Source organism: Kryptolebias marmoratus, linkage group LG13, assembly GCF_001649575.2.
Source record: "Kryptolebias marmoratus isolate JLee-2015 linkage group LG13, ASM164957v2, whole genome shotgun sequence".
NCBI classification, from domain to species: Eukaryota; Metazoa; Chordata; class Actinopteri; order Cyprinodontiformes; family Rivulidae; genus Kryptolebias; species Kryptolebias marmoratus.
In genome coordinates this window covers 20,377,171-20,400,677 of record NC_051442.1, presented here as the reverse complement: position 1 = coordinate 20,400,677, position 23,507 = coordinate 20,377,171, and the positions used below count along the sequence as shown (strand labels likewise).

General features: G+C 38.9%; 1 protein-coding gene across 3 annotated transcripts in view; it reads right to left on the bottom strand.

The window, feature by feature from the left end:
* Positions 1-23,507, bottom strand: part of p2rx1 (purinergic receptor P2X, ligand-gated ion channel, 1) — a 24,095-nt gene extending 588 nt beyond the window's left edge. The window contains exons 1-13 of one of the 3 annotated variants that reach the window (XM_025005160.2): positions 23,165-23,507; positions 16,658-16,802; positions 12,667-12,738; positions 12,255-12,312; positions 9,304-9,391; positions 6,853-6,933; positions 5,842-5,983; positions 5,558-5,703; positions 2,888-2,978; positions 2,737-2,802; positions 549-644; positions 197-259; positions 17-52 (exon numbers count right to left, since the gene is read on the bottom strand). In XM_025005160.2, coding sequence (XP_024860928.1) covers positions 17-52; positions 197-259; positions 549-644; positions 2,737-2,802; positions 2,888-2,978; positions 5,558-5,703; positions 5,842-5,983; positions 6,853-6,933; positions 9,304-9,391; positions 12,255-12,312; positions 12,667-12,738; positions 16,658-16,802; positions 23,165-23,301 — 1,221 coding nt within the window. In that variant the 5' untranslated portion in view covers positions 23,302-23,507. Of the gene's footprint in view, positions 1-16; positions 53-196; positions 260-548; positions 645-2,736; positions 2,803-2,887; positions 2,979-5,557; positions 5,704-5,841; positions 5,984-6,852; positions 6,934-9,303; positions 9,392-12,242; positions 12,313-12,666; positions 12,739-16,657; positions 16,803-23,164 lie in introns of all 3 variants that reach the window. The other 2 variants (XM_017412676.3, XM_017412677.3) reach the window with 2 other exon arrangements.

The following is a 23,507-nucleotide window of genomic DNA, read 5'->3' as shown; positions in this document are numbered from 1 at the left end:
CCCTTATTTCAGATACCTCAGTCTCTATGCTCCCTGCCTCCGAATCAGGATCCTGCAGGACAGAAGCCAAACCTCTATCATTCAACATGATCCCCCTCATCATCGCATGATAGTACTTTGAACACAATGAAGATCTGCTAGACTGTCCAGACTTTGGCATGCACTCACATTGGACTTCTCTTCGACTTGGACTTACCTGTCTCGCATTTGCATCGAGGGTGTAATAGATGTTTGTGTCTAAACCGAGCGACTCGTCCTGCTGCAAATACAAAATGTTCTGTCTACGTAGTGTTTTAGTTAAAGACCTTCTGAACGAGACAGGTGGCTGGAAAGTACCAAGCACAGAAGGCTCTTCAGTGGGCTAATGCAGTCACTGTGGCATATCTAGCTGTGTTAACTATGACAATCAACATGCAAAAAAAAAGATGTTGACAGAAATCGTTACAAGCCAAAAGAATCACGTTAATATCTGCCTGAACCGGCATCGGTAACAGTCTCTGCTGCCACCTTGTGTTTAAGATGATCAAACGTCAGGAGTTAGAGCTTACCTGTGTGTGTGTGTCTGTATATTTGAATTTCATGTTCTTGTAAAACTCTCTTTTTGGTAGCAAATACAGCAGCACCAGGTCACAAACTACAGTTGCCTGAAAAGGAAAGAAACAGTAGATATATGTGAGTGCCTAAAACAATACTTCTGATCCTTCGGAGTGGGGTTCTGTGGAAAAGTGAGAAAGAGCTAATAACCTACCTGTTGTAGATAGTGCTTTAAACAAACTTAAGTTTGAAGAAATAAAAGCTCCTTTCAGAAAACAGTTGTCTGGCATGGCTGTAAAATGAGCTTCTCTTGATCTGCCTCTGATTTATAAACCTCAAGATGGCCACAACTCGCAAAGATGAAGCTGGTATCAAAGAACCACAGGAGGTGTGGAGCGTGCCTCGGCAGCATTAATGTGGAGCACTGTTCATAAAATGTGTCTTTTATCATTTGTCTGTCATTACTAATGTTGGCTTTCTCCTAAATAAATCAGCTGTCCCAGCTCTGTCATTGCCTGTCGGCATTTGGGTATTTATAGTCATCTTTTTGTTTGATTTTCATGTTTGTTTTGTGATCCTTGTGTTTCAGATTAATATGCTCCTGTTTCGTTTTGCTCTTTGTGCCAATATTCTCTCTCCCTCAGTAGTTGTCCATGTCAGCCTGCCTCACCCATCTACACCTGTACCTAGTTTGTAATCAGTCACATGTATCCAACTTCCTCATCAGCCCCAGTCCGTATAACCCGTTCCTCTGCTTCTCATCCTCGTCAGATCATTATTGTTGGTTCATGCCACCCTAGGGGGTTTTTGCTCCTCGTGATCCCTTTTAAGTTTTGCTGCCGTGTCAGCAGTTTATCCTTGTTCAACAAACCTGTTTGTTTTTTCGAGCTCCGCATGTCCTGTCTGCATTCATCTCCTGCACCTGATACTGCCTCCCTGGGTGGTTCAGAAGCGTAACAGCGATGGATTGACTTTGGAGTTTAATTCTGACCTGACTGATGACTCTGAACGGGGCTAAGATCAAAATAGAATGCTGCCATGTTAAAACAACTTCGGTCTCTCAAACATCTTAGCAGTTCATGCAAAATATTTTATAAACCCTTACACCATCATCAGTTTTGCATTATCTGGTTATTAAAGTAGAATTTTGTGGTTATTCATTAGTGAAAATAACAGCAGTAGCTAGCACTTCCTGTGCAGCCTGAGGCACTTCCATTACAAATATTGCAATATTTCTTGCCTATATAGAGTGTAATGTGAAACTGACAGCAGTTCAAAGGTTTATAAAATAGCATTTGCATGAACCAAAATGAAGTTTCTGAAATACAAGTTTTAAGGCAGAAATCCATTTTGGTCTTGGCCCCACTTGCACTAGCTGTTAGCTTGTCAGTCCAGTCAGAATTAAACCCTAAAGCCCCTTTGTCAAATCAAATCCCTGATATGGCTGCAGAGACGTGCCCCTTACCTGACAGGTCATCAATCACCAATTGATCCGTCCACGTTCTGCGACAATGTGAGCGTTCATGAATGAAGTGGAGCCGGTGGAGGTATGGATTATAAACATTGGCACGTATTATAATACTAGACTTAAGTGTCCCGGCCTTCTCTCGTTGTTGGGAATCAAAGCCAGCAGGCCCTGGTTCATGGAAGCTGCCATGTTGTATTTTTGAAACCAGAGTCTGCACACTAAGGATGTGGTGCTTTAAGTCCGGCCTACCGTGTACACAACCAAGAACTTCCTTTTAAGTTAACTGTCTTTAGAAATGATCTAAGATGTATTTTTATTTTTTACCAAATGTAATGTCCCATATGTTTACATGGATGGGGCGGGACATAAGACCATCGTATGGGGCCACTGTTCCCCTTCCAGTTTCTACTTCTGGGATCCCGTCAGATGTCTAGTACTTTATTAACGATTGATGAGCATAACTCAGCAGCTTGGTGGCTCAGAGGCGCAACAGCATCAAGTTCACGTCAACCCTCCAGTCTACCTGTCATTTCATAAATCAAATCAATGCAGCCAGTGGGTGTCTCTGTTTGGGTTTGTTTTTGTGATGAGGCCAAAATGAGGCCATTCAAAGAGCTGCCTACCACTGATAAGATATTATTTGTTTATGGCTTTTCCACAGAATCCCCACTTCCAAAGAATTGAACTAACCCTCTAACTTACAATGAGTAATTTAATTACTAGGAGCAACATACCACTCCAAAGATTCCCACTCCAGAGCCTATTGCTGTCAGTGTTGGGATGATGTCAAATTTTCTTGCCTGTGAAGGACACAGTATTAGTGATAGAAAACTCTTTGTTTATGAGGAATTTGTTTAAATCTAAAGATTAATTTACATTACTCACCAGTGACTTCACAATGATATCAAACCTGATGCCAAACACCTTGAGGAGGGTTCGTTTCGGAACTTTATCTTCTATGTAATGCTTTGCATACCTATAAACAAGCATACAGATTATCACAATAAGTTGAATCAACTCTGACCTGTTTGTCAAAAGCAGCTGATACAAATTTATATGCTTCAAGGTAAAACCACAGGCTTTTAATCTTCAGAAAATGAAGGGTTTCACTCCGTCTGTTTATTGTTCTGATGCATTGTCACGATTAGGGAATTTACCGAAGGCTAGTTGTACAATCGCTGCATGATCAACACCCTTGAAGGCGGTTAGCGCTGCTGCAGTGTTAGCTACGTCTGCGTGTGAAACCAGAGAGCAGAATTCAACATCACGCGACAAACATCAAAGAGCCACGCTGAGCTGTAAATCACTGAGACATCGTAAACTTCTGACAGCCCAAAGCAGAGCAATATCAGCAGCAAAAACCAGCTTCAATCACATCAGTGGGAAATTAAAGGAGCAGTAAGAGCTCTGTTTGGTGACAGCAAACATGGTTTGTTGATGTTTGAACTCGTGCTTTTTGCAGAAATGTGGAATGAAGTATGCAAAATGAAGGGAAAATCTGTTGTTTTAGATTGTGTTTTTACACCAAAAGGAAACCTCCAGCAGAAAGCTCCTCTCTGTTGGTGTGACATTTCTTCAGGTGAGTAAGTTGGGGCCCAGGATAAGGAACACGACCACAAGCTCCACAAAGGAAACAGCCTGAGCAACTGAATCTTTATGCATCATTAATGCAACAAACAGCATGTAAATCTACACTTAGAGCTGCTTAGTTGTGATCTGATCACCAAGGATGCATGTAAAGCCCCCTTCCCACTGGATGATGACACAGCCAATGAGTCAGTGATGGGTCCTCTGAGATGTCCTGATTAGCTTTAACAGTACTGTCCTGTGTACAGTATCTGTTCGCAGTTTGATGTTCGGTCGTGCTGCCAGTGGTCGTGTCTTTTTTGTTTTCTGATCCGCTTGTTTAAAACACGTCGTCTTCCAATCTTAAGTTAGACAGATCCTGCCGCTTGGAATTGTCTCATCCCTGGGATTTTCTGCTCAACATTTCTTTTGCAATAAGCTGATAAAAATCGACAAGCTGGGTCTTTCCTGTCTCTCTTATCTTTTCTGCCACAACACCTATCATACACAACGAAGAACCCACTGCATGTTCAACATGCCAGGAGACCTCGTCCAGACCCTACAGAGACCATCCATGTTTTGGCAGATTTCTTTTTACGCTGTAGCTTGGATGTTTTCCAATATGAAGGAAGGTAGGGGGACCTTACAAACAGATCCAAACAAGGCCAGACACAACACTCCACCTGTCTGCATCCATTTTTTAATCAGGAAACTTGTTCTCTGACAAACAGCTTTAACAGCCTTCAGTCTCAAATACAATGACATATTAGGACCACATAGAAGAGAAAAACATTTATTAAGTCTTTATTTTACTTACAAGTTATGAGAATAAAGCCAAAATATTGTGAATGAAGTCAAAATGGTGTTTCAACACAAAAATTGCAAAAGGGGTGGACATTTTCTGGTAAATTTCTGGAAACTTTCAATGGGAAGTTAGGACAGGGGAGTATTCTAAATTAGAAACTCTACATAGAAATTATAGAAAGTGATTGAAATTAATGGGAGTTAACTGGAAATTGGGGCTAATTGGAACAAACTATCATATCCAACCAAAAATATAAAAACTTTGTTTTGTCATAGACAGATAATGAGTTTGGCCCAAAGTTTATAGAAGCAACAACTTTATGAACTAATATGCATATTATAACATCACTGTGTCCCAACCACACAGATTTTAGAGAGTTTTCTCTTTTTTGTTGCTGATGTAATCCTTGTCGAAATTCATGTTCACAACTCTGAACAGGAGTTAGTTGTGTAATTTTGTAATCGCACAAAAACAAAATTCAGTAAAATGCGTTTCACAACAAAACTATTTAAAACTCTGAGCTAAACTTTTCACATGTTACTATATTCATCTGTCCCTACATATTGAGGTGACAGTTTATGTTTTATGGTGTGGGGCCGCTCATTGCATGGTACAGCAATAAAATCTGTTTGTTTGTTTGTTTTTATTTATTTATTTTTGGTCTTATAGATCATACCAAAATATATATTTTTCCAACTATTTTTAAAATCTATTAAAGGCCAATACTTTAAGTTTCAGCTTTACTGCCATTAATTTCCATGCAAAGCTTTAAAAATTCCTGGATTTTTGCAAACTTATTCAAGACTCAAGGAAGTGAACCCCATTGTGCTCCCAAACCTGAGTTTTGTTCCATTTTTTTATTTCTTGCTGTAGGGCGAGCTTTTACTGTCTGAACTAAACACCGACTAAAAGCATTTCTTGAATCACTCTGAGGTGCAACATTTGCTACTCCTGCAGCAGCGTCAACCACAACAGTGGAACTCACAGAACGTCCTTCATTCCTTCACAATAAGAGTCTTAAACATGTGTACTGTGAAACACTCTCAAATCATCTGACGTTTATTCCTCACTGGTAAACCTCATACTGCAGCCTAAACCTTTTTTATTCAAGCCCAGTTGACATTTATACTAAACAAACATCCTGCAGTTTGAAACGTTCAGTTCAGTACATTTTATTCACACACCTGAAGTTGTAGCCCAATGATGCGCTGGCGTTGTCCTTCTCATCTAGGTGACCATAGAGACCGTGAAAGTTGTACTCTGGTTTACAGTGTTTCACATCCACATCCAGGTTACATGTCCAGTCCACTACAATCCCAATGGCCCCACCCTGTCAGGACACAAACACAACAAAGTCTCCATCAAAACAAGAGAAACAAAAAGACAAGCCATGTGATTACAAAGGACGTCAATCGGCTCCTTTAGACGAATCACTGTTAACAAAAAGGAATATGTGCTGAACACTCACCTCTTTGGCTATTGTTTCAAAGTTGAAGCCGGACAGTTTAACTATGTCTCCCAGTTTGAATATGGGACAGAGCGGATCCTTCGTTGGATGGAAGAGGCACCGACTGATGTACTTACCGTCAATAGCCTCCACCAGGTTACTCCTAAAAACACAGTAAATGTTAGAAAACAGTTCAAAAATGTCAAGCTACATATAATAAAGGGATAAGTCAGATCTTTTGAGTGGGGTTCTTTAGAACTGTTATAAACAATGTGTTACCTGTTGTAGATAGCTTTCTGAATGACCTCAGTTTGAATAAATTGAGAAATATTATGATCTTCAGTGGAAATGTGACATTTTCTTTACACTCTATATAAAGAAACATGTAGTTGAGGCACAGTAGCTCGGTGGTCAGTGCTGCGGTCTTATAATCCTGAGGCTGCGGGTTTGAGCCCAGGTTACATCAGGAAGGGTGTCTGGCATAAAACATTTGCCAAATCTTCCACGCAAGTTTGCTTGCTGTGGCGACCCCCTGCAGGAAGGAGCAGCCGAAGGAAGGATGGATAAAGAAACATGTAATACATGTAATACATGATGGCTGTGAAAAAGTTTCTCCAAATTGAGGTCATTTCAATAGCTATCTACGACAGGTGAGATGATCATCACTCAGAACCTTTCCTTAGAGCCCCACTTCAAATTATCTCAACTATCACTTTAGGAGCTAAATTGTAACAAACCTTTCATTGTGTTATCAAACATAAAGAGGTTTATATATTTTATGCAACACCTAAATAATGACAAGCCTACTAAATGAAAACCCTTAAATGTCTAAACTGAGTTCAAACTATTTTCCACAATAAAATCACTGGAATGCCCTTCACTTTATTTTAGCTACATTTTTTAAATGTGAATATAGACTTATAAGGTTAAAGCTTTGTATCCTAAAGTTAATTTGATATTTTTTGGTTTATGCCACGACTGCTGATAACATATTTAAGGTTTAATTCAATTTGACTAAATGAGATCCATCACCTTGTGACTCCAAATAAAGGGAATGTTACAGAGTTTTTGATGAACAGGGTGTAGTTTTCTGCAGACATCAGGAGAGGAGGACTGCAACAGAAAAGAGGAGAAAATTAAATGCTGTCATATGCTGTTTTATGAGTTGTTATTTATTCAGTTTCTTATGTAGAGAAAATTATGTAATAAAAAAAAACATGACTTTAATCATCAGCACAGCTGCAGTGATCTGAGTCCAAGCAGATTGGGAGGATTTGGTTATTTGACATGGTCAAAGAAGATTAAGATCAGTATACAAGAAAAAATACGCAAGGCCCAGAAAATGTTTGGGAAAAAAAAGGAAATGTGTTCGGCTTCAGTGTAACAGTAGGTCATTACAATCTTAGCATCAAAAGCAAAATGCATTTTGTTTTTATTAAACAATTTAACTAAAATTTGAGCTACCCGGTTAAAACCTGAACCTAAACTGTGCAGAAATTTAGCACAACCTGTCAAACATTTACATTTTGTTGACTGACAGATGATGCTACAAGATACTAAAATATGTTTGGCTGTTGACAGCCACTTTGTCATCAAGCTATTGAAGCCATATTTGTCACAGATAATGGATGTGGATGTGCCTCTACAACTGATTAACTTTTTGAGTCAACTCTATTCAAGATGCTCACCACAGCTAATCAAGCTTAGCAAACCCTTAAATGTCTTTACCTCAGTGAGTTTTACAAATACTGAGCTAAAATTTGATGTGGAAGTAGCTGAGAGTAATTCACAGCACAAAGTCTGAGTTCTAACAGACTGTGCAAGATCTTGCAGTTGTTATAATATTAATATTGTGGGGATGAGATCTCCCACAATATGGTTAATATTATAACCACGGTTGCATTGACAGCTTGTTAATAAAGAAAGAAGAGAGGTGTTACAGCATCATCTGGTGGTCTAGCAACACAAAACGTGAAGAATGTGCATCGTTAAAAAAGGGATAGTTCAGGCAATTTGAAGTAGGGTTATATGAAAAGGATATGAAGAATTATTATCTTACCTACTGCAGACAGCTCTTTGAATGACTAGTTCTGACACGACTTACGAGCTAACAGCTAGTCTGAGCGGGGCCAAACCAAACTGGGTGGCTGTTGCCTCAAAACAACTCCAGTCTCAAAACTGACAGTAGTTTATGTCATTGTTGTTTATAAACTTTTACACCACCATTCGTTCTTCATGACTTGGCTACTGCCGCAGAAATTTTACAATAGCTCTGCAAGGGGCTACAGCCAGCTGCTGCCGCTGGTTTGTGTTCTTTTAAAATTTCCTGAAATGAACATGTGAATATCCTGTAAAGTGAACCTGACAATGATGTTGGGGTTCTGTCCAGGGGGCACCCTGCCTCTCACCACCCTAAAGCAGGTGAAAAACATGGATGGATGGGTGGAAAGGTTTATAACAGTAAACATCAAATGGTGGTCTGTGGGCCACTTCTGACCCTCGNGTTGATTTATTAAAGCTGCAATTTACAAGTGTTTGAGATTACTGGGGGGTTTGGCATTTTTTTCTTCCCTGATGTAAACAAAAGATTTATGTTCCTGTTCCTTCAAACAATTCTCATCAGTTAGGAGACATACATTTAGACATACATAAAGAATAATTTTTAAAAAATCACAAATGTGCTGCCAATCAAGATTGTACTGTGCTGCTATGTCTCCAGAATTACCTTCCTCAGCGACTTGTCTGCTAATTTTGCAGGAGAGATAACATATTAAATATGATTATAATAATATCATGCTAAACAGAGTAATTAAGCCTAAATCGTGCCTCGTGTCATTAAGATTTTTCTTATTATTATTACAAATATTATCAAAGCTTATTCCCCACAATATCTGTTCAGAAAACTTCTGGTGACCCCCCACCCCCTGTTTTATCGATGAGTCTTTTTTTAATTGAAGCTGTTTTAAAATGGCCGTCTGAGCCCTGCTTAGAATGGCTGACAGTTTGTCTGCCACTTTGAACAGAATTAAACTCTATTTCTCCAAACCTAGGCTGTTCAATCAGCTATTTACAACAATAATAATTGTTCACAACCTTTCACAGAACCCCAACTGAACTGAACTTTTACTCCTAGAGGAACTCTAAACTGTTTATTGTTTGGTGTATTTGAACAGATCGGCACAGAGAAATCTGCAGTACACCATCAGCAGTGTGTATCAAACCCTGGTCCAATTTGGTTTGCCCAGTGGTTGTTTTTAGGATGAAAAAACCCCCAAAAAACGTAAACAATTTAACACTTTTTAAAGCAAGCCAACTTGTAAAGATAATTTTGATTCTGTTGGGGTGATTTAACAAAAAAATGGTTACTTAATTATTGCAGCATCACCTTTGGGTACATAAACAAAAGACCATACATAGTTGGTGCTTGGACCTCAAGAGGTCGAGCGTTGCTTGCAGAATAAACCCTCTGTTGGGTCCACCTACTCTGGTATGTCGTGATCGTCTTCGACTGGACACCAAGCTAACACCTCACAGGTCTTAGTGGCGTTCACGCAGACTCCTGTCATTTGCCCTTGAAATGGGAACAAACAAAACCTCGTTACTGCGTCCCGACTTCAAACGGGAACAAGCATCAGGCAAAAGTACAACATGTGCTCCGAGCAGCAGCAGCGAGACACAGATTGGGTGGAAGCTTTAACTTTAAAACCGCTGAAACGTTTTCTGCCTCCACATTTCACCTTATCTTACAAAAACATCAACAGCACAAAGCGAGATATAAAAGTCAAGCAGAGCAAATTTTGAAATAGCTGTTTTCTTTATCTTGGCCCAATCCCGATGTATAATTTCTGTGGACGAGATTAGCACCGCTGCTATCTCTTTCTCTCATCTGGAGCGGGGGTTTGTACAGAGTTCTCCAGCAGGCGTTTGGTCGCTCAGCTGACCTTTCCCATATGCTGGGAAAGACCCCCATATGCTTTCAAAGCACAGAGGCAGCTAGCAGCCTCTAAAGGAACTCTGGCACCTTAAGGGGAATTTGACGGCTCTGGACCAGACAGATGTGAAGCGCTGCTCTTATTGAAGTTGATGGGAGACACTGAGGACCCGTGAGGCGCAGAACAGAAGCCCGGGACACATGGAGGACAACAGGTTTATGTAACTGTTGTCTGAACTCCTGCTCTGAGAGGCCCTGTGTGGTCATGATATGTGTCGCCTCAGAGGCGCGAGTTGTTCTGATGTCTGTGTTTGCTTGCTTAAGGTAGGGCTTCACTTCTCGCTTCAGAGATCCGTAAGCCACAGTACGAACATAAACACCAAATATTTGGTTGCTAAGACTTAGATGGTTGATTCTAATCCGTCATTTTTGCCCCCCCTCCCAAGTGCTGGCCAAGAGCAATCCACGATTTACATCTAAATGTTTATCTTAGTCATGACGCGTGAGACTTTCTTTAGAAGTGCTCAAAAGCCACAGCCTATTGTGCAAATACAGTGTCAGAAGTGACATGAAACTCTGTCTTCTCCAGCGCATCGAGGATGAGCCAAGGCTTGAAGGGATGGTTCAGATCTTTTACTGTGCGGGTTCTGTGGAAATATTATAAACATTTAATACCTTACCTGTTATAGACAGCTCTTTAAATGACCTCAGTTTAGAGAAATAAAATTGAGTTTTGACAAAACTGAGAAGCTAACGGCGAGTCCGAACAGGGGGCCAAGACCTGTGGTGGTTTTAGCTTATGTTAAATATGACAATCCAGCAAACAACATTTAGGGATCCAGTTGTTACTGTACATAGTAACAGCTGGACTGTAGATATCTAACCTCTTAATATTAGGAATTTGACGTGTGACTTGTAATATTTGCCACTGAAAGCCCATACACATGCATGAAAAAAGTGCCATCATTTGTCCTATTTGAAGAAAGTTTGGGAAATCTAAAAATGTTCATTTTGACTAGGAATAATTGAATTATGGACGTCTGCAATGCAAATCCATGCATGTTAAACCAGTCATTTTTAGGAATTTTAAATATTTTACACGTTTATATTATTATTATTATTATTATTATTATTATTATTATTATTATTATATAATTTTACTTGTATAATTGGAATTGTAGATATTTAATTTCTACCAGTTATGTTGATTGCAGGTTTTATTTTATGTTCTATGGAATGTTATGTTATTTCAACTTAAAACATGTTATCCCTCCCAGCAATAAGGCAAAAGCATGTGATGTTTACTGAATCTAATTTTACCTTTTTAGTTACAAACAAAAAATGAATATTAAAAATAATCCCAGCATTTTACACCCCCAACTTTCCTGAAAATTTCATCCAAATCTGTTCATTAGATTTTATGGAATCTTGCTAAAAGACAGATGTGCAGCTGGACGGACAGACAAACCGATTCTACTCAAAACATAGCTTCATTGACCGAGGTAATAAAAACTTTTACAGGATTTTAATCTCCCACATGAAAGCGCGTAGCAATTTCAATTACACCAACCAGGTATGTATTCTGAAAAGAATCACCTGTATGTCTGAAGGAGACACAGTTAGAGCCCTGATTGTTTCACTGAATGTGAAACAGCTTGTCCTACCCTGTCCCAACTAGAGGGAGCGTACAGGATGCTTTATTGTTTTCTCATTAGCTGGCTAATCCAGTCAGATTTAAGAGCAGTACTAACAAGAGCTGTTTTTGGGAAAAGGCAGAAGTTTTTTTATGATTTCAGCCTGAAATCCACACAGAAACAGAATTGAAGGAGACTCTAAACAATATTTTTTGTAAATAGAGTGAAAAAATCTTGAAAAGCCACCCGTGTGTTTATCTTTTACACAGCTGACTCACTTTTTGAAAGAGATAATGTCATAGTCTCATCTCTAATCTAACATATGACCAGAGGGCATCCACTTCTTCTTGTGTTTACATTTTGCCCCCAGTGTGCAAGTTTTATGTGCTTACTCCCACTTCTAGTTTCCTGTTTTTGGTGTATTTTCATAGCAGTGTTACAACACCACATACGAGCCTGGCAAGTTTTGGGTCATTTACAAGTTGTTGGGGTTTTTTTGTGAATGAATACATTTCTATATATGGATATTTACAAGAACATTTTAAGAAATTACAAATAAGATCATTTTGGAAAAAACTGTTTTCATGTGGGCAAGGCTTCAAACTCTATTTCTCCAAACTGAGGTCCTTCAAAGAGCTTTATACAACAGGTAAGATATTAATTGTTCAGAACTTTTCTACTGAGCACCACTTGGTGATAGGAAATATCTCTTCAAGCAAAGTTTCAGAGGTGCTTTAGTCTGTGGCAAAACAAAATCAGATATTAGAAGCAAAAGCTTTGACTGGTCTGAGCTGGACGCAGACGGATAGTTAGTGAGGACTGCTGAGGTCACACACTTTCATGCCGTCAGGATTTACCATGTCCCGTACGTTTGAATCTCCCTCCTTCACAGTCGGCATTTGAGCTGCAGTTGTTCTTGCCTTTAAGCTGTTAGAAACAGGAGAAAAGGGGTCAGTTTGTGTTTCACATCTGTGGAATGTTGCTCTGAAGATTACAAGATAACGTGAGAATGAAGTTTGCGGTTTTAAATGAAGTTGCGTTCACTGTGATACCATGCAGCCAACACAAACTGCTGTTTGTGTCATACTGAGACAATTAGGACTAAACTGGCCTTGCAACACAACACAAAGCCCCCACCCCATTTACACAAACAGTCTTGGAATGAGACACAATTTCGGCTTCGTTTTACTATTTATGGCAGTGTATCAGTCAGGCAGAGGGGGAGACAGACATGGAGCAGGAGAAAAAGAAAAAAAGGAAAAAAAGAGACTTTTCACATACCTCTGGGCATGTTCCCATTTTCTGACCTTCAGTAATGATGTAGTTGGTCATCACTACAAAAGATGAGTCTCCCTGAAGTTTGAGAAATACAAAAAGAAATGCTTTTAATCCTTGTGTATTTGCCACATGTTAAAGCTGACGACAAAGGCAGCCTGTCAAACATTACATGTGCTGCTGAAATAAAACACCTTTTTACATAAACCTTTACATTCCAAATAGTCAAATCCAGTTTTTTTTTCCTGGCTAAGAAGATATCTAAGCTCTATTAAGTCATAAAAGTAATCAATTTCTTTGGTTGACAGTTAGACAAAATGATTTATCCTTGGTGTAAAATGAAAACCACTAATAAGGCTAAGGCTAATAATCATTTTCAGAAATCTGACTTCTGGTGTACTATCTGTGTTGATTCCTCTTAAATGCAGGAACTGGCTGCACAGACATTAGCTTTAAGCTACAGCGATGGAAACAACAAACCTGGCCTCCAGTAAAATATTGTAATTGTAACAAGAACTTCTAGCTCCTTGTATTTAGGTGATCATCCTAACTTCGGTCCTTTAATTTTAGGCCTAAACTTTTAGCCTAAAACAAATCAAGTTGTCTTTTAGATTGAGGAAGTAGATGTCTGTAATGTGTGTGCAAAGTGTTGTGATTTTTTTGCCATGGGACAAAGTCAGCTGTACTATTCCAGTTGTTTCAACTCTACTTTCAGACTGCAGGGTCGAATAATTTAGCTCCCAGAACTTTTCACTATAGTGTAAAGTCTGACCTGTAAAAACCTGTAAATGTTCCTTTAAAACACAAATCTCTTAATCAGCTTTACTCAGAAACCATCCTGCATGGTGACTTTTAACATGTGTGCTGGTAATAAGCCCAAAGGTTCCTCTGTTTTATTGAGGGTTTCCAAAACAATTTTTTAATTTTTGAAAGTTTGACTGGTGAGGTCAGATAATAATTTTCCACTTTGCCCTAGTTCATAAGTTAGCTCAGGCAGGGTGACAAAGTTTCTGGATCACATTTATACAAACAGTACAGGTGTGGCAGTACCCAGAAATCTTGGTTCGGTGTGAATTCAGTACAACGAGAAAAAATAACTTTTTACAATTTTTTTACTAGACAACAAATCTCCCAAAAGCAGAAACAAAAACAAACCACTGTTGGTAATAAGGATGCTCTAAGGTTTCTGGTCAGGTACAGTAAGATAGGATTTATCAACTAGTTGGGTCACTATAAAATTAAAAATAAAAAAACTCACTGTTTTACTCATCCAGTCTGATAAACTTCCAATTTTTCTTTTGGAAAACAGCAAACACAAAACAAAAGATTGTCAGGAGGCATGGAGAAGGAGGCGAACCCGGAGTGCAGACTCATCCCAAGAACACTTATTTATTAACGTAAAAATAACACAAAATCAAAAGGGCTGATGTGGTAGCAAACAGAAACTAAATACAAAACATAAACTAATGAGCGACAAGGCAAAGAACATCATGACATGAATGGGGAAACAAGAGCAATGAATCAGCAGGGTAATGATGAAAGTGACCGGGTTTTAAACACTGAGGATAATCATGTGAAGTGGGTGCAGGTGAGTAACGAGGATTGAAGACAGGTGGAGATGGGCATGACAGGAAAGCAGGAGCTGACTGAGGGCAAGTGGGAAATGTGAAACAAAGACAGGAACAGAACCGAAACTAAGAACAAACTCAAAAAATACTAGAAATCATGACAAAGATGATGTGTTTTAAATCAAATGAGCTGGACTCAATGTGAAATAAAAGGCAATCCACAGCAGAATAACACTTCCCAGAGTTAAAATCCAAGTTATTAAAAAGGTAAAAATCCTTTTGACTCGTTTGACTTCCTGTACATCCACCTCTCGCTCTCCACTGCTGCTGTCAGTAATCACCGTGATCACAACACTTTTCCACACAGCTAAATTGAAATAAACAGACAGGTCTTTAAGAGCCTGTGTTTCATCTAAACTCGTCCTTCTTGCTTTGCTTTGATGGAGAGTGCTTTAGATAGTATCTATGTTGTAAGTTGTCTTTGCACCATTTTCTATTAAATACATATTTGAAATTTTTAGCAAATAATTGCTTTACGTCCATTTGTACTTAATTTAGCAAAGCATCCTAAAGTTATGGGAACTTTCTTCTGTGAAAGTAGATTATTACACAACAGAATATTTTTAGAAGAATTTAGAAGTGAATTTGTTTGTCCTAATAACTCTGTCATTGCTGTTACGAAATAAATAAATAAATATTGTATTTTTGCTAGTTTTGACCATGATTTTGTTGGTAATGGTATACAAGCTGCTGGATTTTTTTACAACAACTTACCAAACTGTTTATTTATTGTAACATACAGAACAACCGGTTTAGCGTTTTCATTCATAAAGATTAAAGAGCCATTTCTCACTATAAACTGGATTTCAGAATAATGCTGGGGGTTTTTTACCCGATCAAAGCTTGGACTGGAAAATGAAAAACCCTTTTCTTCTTGTTGGTTGGACATATAATAACTTGTGATAGATCTAAAAAGGTCCACACCCAAAACTCAAAGCAAACCTTTGTGTCTTCTTTATGTCTCTCCCACAGATAACACTTAGCTACATTTTTGGTCAACAAATGTCCTCTACGCACAGCTCCCCTTTGCTGAACTCTCACATTCATTAACTTTCGGAGACACCTTCATGTTGACAAAGCCAAATTATTGTACAGATCAGTGTTTACTTTAGTATTTCCTTTGTGTGTTACATTAATTGAATGTAACATAAAATAAATCAGAAAATTTACAGTTTATTATGGGTATCAAACACACCAGCATTGAAGCGCCCTTATTACTATTTGGTTGTAAGTGTTTCCTTTTTATCACAATTTTTTATTTTTTTTTCCCAAACAGAAAAAACATCAAAACATGTGGCTCGATTGCGTATAGCATATTTTGACATTTGATAGCTGTGTACTGCACACCGTAAAGGAAAAAAATCACAAATTCCACATACATTATTTTGGAAATAAGTGAGTAAACCCAGCCCTCTGTGGAGCTCTACATCTCAGACTTGCTTCACAGTAGAAACATCATTCAAAGTTAGACTTTACATGACTAAACTGTCATTTTGGTATCTTTAATTGTTTTTGCTTGATTACAGTTTATGTTGAATTCACAGTGTGATGATGTCCTTTAAACTTCCTAAAATCTTTGCAAGCAATCTTTTTACTCCCACCATCTTCTTTCTTCTTTTAAAGTTTGTACATCAAAAAGTAGACATTTTTGTTTTCTGTCACTCAGTATGTCCCTGACTGCTATACGACTTAAACTTTTCTCTCATATGCTCCAAGAGTGCAGAGCGTGCAACACCCAAACTCTCATTGACTTTCATTACTGGTGCGCTAGGAATTTTCTCTTCATAACTGGAAGTGAAGGGTCTTTTAACTTAACACTTCGCTGACATAAGGCAGTATGGACAAATAAAAACTGACATCTCTGATGACCAGATGCTTCTGCCACTTATACTTCAAGAATTTCAATATACAACTTATCCCACAGTGACTGTCTGACGTTTCCTTTCTATTCTGTGTTTGCCTGTCTGTCTTATTAGGAATGCTGTCGGGGAAAGACAGATGTGTGGTTACCATGGAGACCTCAACGAACCACTGGAAGCAGCTTTAACATCTCTTTTGATTTTGGTTCTCTTTACACTTGGTATATTTATATTTTGTCAGCTTGAATTATTACAAAGGTAAGTCTCAAATTCAGGCAGTAGCTGCATAAGCACCATTCAAAATTCCTTTAGAAAGTTTCTAGTTATATTTAAAACCCTGCTGGGATTAGTTTGGCATACGGTTTAGACATTAATGGCTTGATTCAGGCTGATTTGACACTTTGATTCATGGACTGTGACTATCACTGTGAATGTTCAATTCCATGTTCCAGCTTTGAAATAAATCCTTGTAACAATTAAACGAGCGGGCATGCATGAAGACTCACTGACCTGAGAGGGGAAGACGTAGTCGGCCACATCCCAGATCGTCTCCCTCCCACTCACATTGGTGTAGCCCACTCCTTTCATTTTGGTGAAGACGGAGCCCACTGCTGTGTCTGTGGACTGGTAGCCTTTCTCATAGATGAAGACCCACCTATTAGAGACACAGAGCACATCCTGTGAGTCCTGTCAGCACCACAGACTCACTCCCCAGCCCAGCCATCCATCCCTAAAGCAAGGACATGTGCAACAACATCAACATGATGTCCTACACAGCCAGCAGCGTGTCTAACATGGACACGTGCAGCCGACTGTGGGTCAACTTGTCTGACAAACTGTATCACAGAATAAATACAGTGTGTTTAGCAGCTACAGCTTGTGTTAAAAAGAAGCTGATAAAAAAAAAGGTAAAAGCAACTTAGAAAGTAAATTTATCCCAGTAAGGATCTTTGTGGGAGGGTGCTGATTTCAGCCTGAGAACCAAAGTAATGAAAGCTTCTCACAGATAGCATTTTTAAAGAACCCGAACAATGTATGAAAACCTTAACTTGTATGTTTGGTTAAAACGTTCTTGACTATGATAATAAACGGGTGTAAATGACTTCCCTTTTTCAACCACTTTAACCATTTTTTAATACAGTCGATTTTTCACCACTACATGTATTTACCACCTGTGGTCACTGCTTTGGAGAAAGATTTTACATCAAAACCAGGAATCATATTAGGCCTGTAAATATGTGTTGACACAGGTAAGATAGATCAGGTCATAATGGTTCTTTTCACTGAACCTTTTCACTGACTTGGTTTATTGCCAGACTCACTAATGTATTGTGACTAAAACAGTAATCTGCAGCCATACTTCTTACAAGTAAACAAAGTATTTCAGGTGTATTTTTTGGTTGTTTTATTTATTTCCCATTTAGCTCGAACTAACGCTAACAGCTGAGGTAATGAAGCTGTTGTGCATAAACTTCTCATAAGTTATTAATTTTTCTTACAGATTAACAGTATGTTACTTAACTATTGTTTAGGGTTCTTATTTACAATTAGCTTTAAAAACTTCCAGTAAAGCGGGTAAAGTAGTACCTTGCTGGGCTGAGACTGCTGGGGACTAGTTGGTGAAACTCAATCGCAAGAAAATCTTCACTTGGATTCACACTGAACGACATGTTTGCACCAACCTTCAGTGAAATTTGGACCAAAATTTTCCAGAAGTTTTCATACATACCCCCTCCCCATACGTGCACAAATAAAAAAATACAGCTCAAGCACTTTAGAATGAAAGAAACGTAATAGAAAAGGGTCTTAAATGACTTAGATGACTCCAAAGAAGAAGACAATTTGTTGCTCAACATGTTTAAAATTCCTGTGACATAAGATCCTGGGACTCACAGCCATTAGGTTGATTTCTTCATGAGAATTTCTCCCTGATTCTTTAAACTGAGATCATTCATCACTGTCTTCTTTAGGTAAGATACTGGCTACTAATGAGCCTTCCACAGAAAAACAATAAAAAAAACGAACTATCCCTATAGTGGTGGAATTTCTTCAGAAGCTTCTCCAGTTCAAACTGGTTGCACTGCTCCGTCAGAGGCAGCTGGTTCTGTTCAGCAAATGTTCTTCCTCTCACTAGATGTCACAGGAGGACAAGAGACAGACTTCCAGCATGGCCTCTATAGGAAGATGAAGTGAGTAACTATCAACCTCTGTTCAACCGATGTATACTGTTCATGAGGCACAGTGGCCATACCTCACAGAGGTGCAGCTACACTGACAAAGCATGTGCAACGTTTTGAGACCATTTCTACTCTGATTTCTCACTTTGTGCTCTGCTTGGTTTGTTATCAGTCAGGATTCTTTGTTAAATTATAAATGTTCAAAAACCCTGCAGTCAGCCCGTCTACTTATTGTGTCAAATTGAACATCTAATAATGTTAAAATTTAGCAGGTTTAGTTATATTTATATATACTTCAATTTTTTTGTACATTGTGTATGATAATCCTGTAATTTGTACAGAACTAGACTGTTTCTTGTGATGATTTAAAAAGCTTTGACATTCATTGCAGAGTTTGTGGTTCTGATGTATTTTTAGTTCATGCACCAAACCAAAAAAACCAAAAGCACTGTGCCAATGAAACCTTCTGCTATGACTAGTTCGAAGAGCCGATCGCCGATTCTTATCACGTCTTGGTTTGTGTCAAACTGAGGCTTCACATTGCGTTGCTTCATATGTCCGCCTGTAGCCAGGAGGTGCAGGCACCAGCTGTTATACACACTGCAAAGATATTATATACACACAGAGAAGTACTCTGTCCAACATACATCACTGTTTTACACATTGGTGTGAGAAGCATGTAGCCTCCGGCTGGAAGAATGTGGGTTTCGTCACATGTTCATTCGCTGGACAGAACAACATGATAGGAACATAAACATTTTTCAAAGTGTACAGGGAAATAAGTTATGCACAAAAAAGGGGGGTTTCTCTCAGCGGGAAAAGAAAATATCTAATAATTCAAATCCCAGCGTGCACCGAAGAGGACATGAAAAAGGAGCAAATTAATGAAAAATTGGAAGCAATCAGCATTGAAATAATAGAAGAGGACTTTAAAACACAGTCTGTCAGAGATTTGCTTCTGCCACATCAGGCGGAGAATCCTGAAGCAGTTAGGAAGCTCCTTGATGTTCAGAGGGCTTTACATGACGGCTGTTCTGCAGCACAGAGATTAGTTTTCATTTTGTGACAATCATAGATTAGAATGAGGGGAAAATGCATTCAAGTAAAAGCTAAAAAATGGCGGATTGACATTATGTTTAACATGAAAGTGACAGGAAGAGACATAATTTAAGAAATAACAATGAATGAGTTTTCCAGAGCATTCCATTTTATGGTGGTTATTTGTACAATTTATTAAGATATTTAGCTGTGTCTTATTAATATACACTCACTACCACTTTATTACGCTCATGTGTTCAATTGTTTATTAACACAGATAGCTAATCAGCTAATCACATGACAGCAACTCAGTGCACTCACAACCATGTTACTATCAAACCCTAGAAACGGTTGTGTATGAAAATCCCAGCAGTTGAGTTTTTAATATACTCAAACCAGCCCATCTGGCACCAACAACCACAGCACGTTCAAAGTCACTGACATCCCCTTTTTTCCTCATTCTGATGCTCAGTTTGGACTCCTGCAAGTCGTCCTCCCCACGTCTACGTGCCTAAATAGATTTGAGTTGCTGCCATGTGATTAGCTGATTAGCTTTTCGTGTTAACAAGCAGTTGAACAGGTTTACCTAATAAAGTAGCTGAAACGTGTACATGGGTTGGCCTCAGTAGGAAAGCAGGTCTTTCTAGATCTAAATAAGTGAATACAGTAACTTGTTATCTCAAGCAAACAAGCTCATTTTCTTAAGATAATAAAAAAAAAACTTATCTCTAGGTATCAGGACCTTGTTTTAAGCCAATGTTTTCAGGTAAGATGCTGAAAGGCTCGTTTCTTAATGGAAGTCAAGAGAGGCCATCCTTTTTATGACATTATCTCCAGACAAGCTCTTTATCTCATTATCTTGAGAAAACAAGCTCCCCTTTCTTCAGCTAATGGTTTCATATATTTTGTCATTTAGACCAACAATAAACTTGCTTTTCTATGGAAGCCCACAGAGGACATCCTTAGAATTTTTTTCATAACATTACCTCAAGATAACGAGTTATTTACTTTGTTATCATGACATAACAAGATAAATAATTCTTCATTTTGAGAAAACAGAACAGACTGCTTGCTTTCTTAAAATCAATGAATCGAATATTTAATTATTTAAATGCAGAAAGACTTGTTTTATCAAGGAAGTCAATCAGTATCTGGTGTGACCACCGTTTGCCTCACACAGTGCAACACGTCTCCTTTGCATAGAGATGATCAGGTTGCTGATTGTAGAGATGATCAGGTTGCTGATTGTGGCCTGTGAAATGTTGGTCCACTCCTCTTCAATGGCTGTGCGAAGTTGCTGGATATTGTCAGGAACTGGAAAACACTGTTGTATACGCCGATCCAGAGCATCCCAAACATGCTCAATGGGTGAGATGTTCAGTGAGTATGCTGGCCATGCAAGAACTGGAATGTTTTCAGCTTCCAGGAGGTGTGTACAGATCCTTGCAACAAGTGGCCGTGCATTATCATGCTGCAACATGAAGCGATGGTTGTGAAGGAATGGCACAACATTGGGCATCAGGATCTTATCCCAGTGTCTCTGTGCATTCAAAATGCCATCAATAAAATGCACCTGTGTTTGTTGTCCATAACATATGCCTGCCCATACCATAACTCATCCACCACCATGTGCCACTCGATTCACAAAGATGACATCAGCAAACCGCTCACCCACACGACACCATACATGCAGTCTGCCATCTACCCTGTACAGTGAAAACCGGGATCTCGGCAAAGAAGAAGTGGTCACTAACACAGATGTACACAAATTTGTGAACAATATCTGAGAGAAAAAGACCTATTGTGTACATATATACATCAGTCTATATATTTAATTGAACAGTTTCACTCAATTAGGATTTTTGTCATGAGGTTAATGAAAGTAAATGCCATCTTCTATCTGCTGTCTTGCCATAAAAAATGAGCCATAATTCTCCTTTTTGCTGACTACATGTTGAGGCCAACAGAAGGTTAATCTGAATATGAACATTCCTAACAAGATGACCGGGTGTCCTCCGGTTCGGTGCTCAGCAACGCAGAGAAATGAGCTGACTTCTGCGTCGACCTGTCTCGGTGCTAGTTAAATCTAAAGAAGAAGAAGCAGGACAGCTTTCTAATTACATCTGCCTCAGCTGGACATCACCGTCCAACCTTAATGTGGTCTGATGGTTGATAGAGGCAGGTGACAGAGGTGGAATGAGGCAGAGATGATAATATTCACGCTGAAACTGTACCTTTTTCTCCCAGTGAAACTGAGAGCTAAAGCTGGGATCTAAAGAAATAAATATAGTTTTTCTTTGTTTTTTAAATTCTAAATTGTTAACCCTATATCAAATCAGTTTCATTCAGCACATATTCCCTTGAGGAAAAGCAGACCCCTTTATAGCCATATCTTACATACATGTAAGATATTACGCCTGGTAGTTTTTTTAATGCTTTTGATTTGAGTTTTTACGCTTTTAACACAATTTCTACATCATTATATGATTGTTCGTGGGTTATTGCAAGTCAAACTCGTCAGGGTTTTTGCGAAGAATGCATTAGAAAACAGCAAATACTTTGTTTACAACTAAATTTGGAGAAATTCTCCCATTAGAGTTCAGAATATTTCAGAACTCATTTGCAGATGATCCAACTTTTGCTATAACACTCTCCACCACTTGATTTCCTCCACCAAAATGACTCGACTTTTGTCGACTCACATCCTCACAGCTTTTAATCGTTGTTTCTTTTTGGAAGAACAGAGAAAAACTTGTATGCCTCAAACATTTTCTCTTTCGAACTGATGTCTTTGATTCCATTGCTCTGACTCTGACTCTGTTTACATCCAGGGAATATTTTACTGACCTAATATCAGTGCGTGCCACGACTGTAGAAGTGTACTCGTCAATGTTTGAATGTAAACAGGACCTGACCCTGCTAATTTCACTTATCTATTACAAGTTATTTGGTAGACTTTTGGTAGGAAATGATGCGCATTTCGTGGCTATTTTTGTCATAGATGATACACATCTACAAAACACTCAAATCAAAACCATTGAAAAAAGGCATATTTTGCTATTACGGCTTTACGTTGTTCTATTAGTTTTTCACTTTTTGTCGCTGCCCGCATCACTAGCAGACAACAACATGTCTGAAGCATTTGGCAACAAATTGTGCAGCTCTTGATCTTTATCTGTGCAAGCACATGCCTGAATGTGTTCATCACAGTTAGTCCTGCAGGTTCTGTTGCTCAGACATGGCAATAAAAAACAAACAATGCCTAGTAATATTAATCCTGAAATGAACCATGCCTAGTAACAAATAAATGCCTAGAGTCTGTCAAGTGGCATGGCATGGAAAAAAAATTACACTCCCTTTTTTGGAATGAATTTCTTGCGAAGAACTCCAGCATGTTAGAACAAGAGTGTGGAGGCATTCACAAAGTGGTGGGTCATTCACGATGCGTTATTTCTCAAACATGCAGAATGTTTTGTCTCAGCATGTAATTTGCAGGAAATATCTGTCCTGTTATCATTAGATCTTCAACCACAGCTGCCAGTCATTGCTCTTGGTTTGTTTGCAGCTTGTGTTTGCTGTGTCAACAGGACGCAAGTCACAGTCCATATCTCTGTCCCACCCTGGCACCCTTCAGATGTCAAACAAGAAATCTTCCCTTCATTTTTTTTTTCTTGCATTTTGATTTTTGTTATTTGCGATAAAAGTGGAGCCTTCAAGCTAAAACATGCCAGACAACGCAAACTCTTTCGTCACTTCTTATTCTCTGATCAGCAAAGATAAAGGATGACTTAGAGAGTCTTACCCAATGATGTAAGCGAGGACCCCCAGTTGGATGAGCCGGCACACCACTCCCACCCTCCTGTTCTTCACCAGCACCTGGCGGGGGGTCTCATACTCAAAGAAGAAGTCAGAGAGGGCATTAGTGATCTGGCTCTTCATCTTCTTTCACCGGTTGACCCACAGAGGGCAGGGAATGTCTTGTCACCTCAATTTCATATAAAAAAGAAACCACAAAAGTCTCCCCCTCTTCTTCTTCTGGCTGCCTCTGTCTTTGTTCCTCACTCTCTCTCTCTCTCTCTCTCTCCTCTGCCTCCTCTCCTAATGTCTGACACGCTTCAAGAGAAGTCCTGAAGTGGAGGACTTCC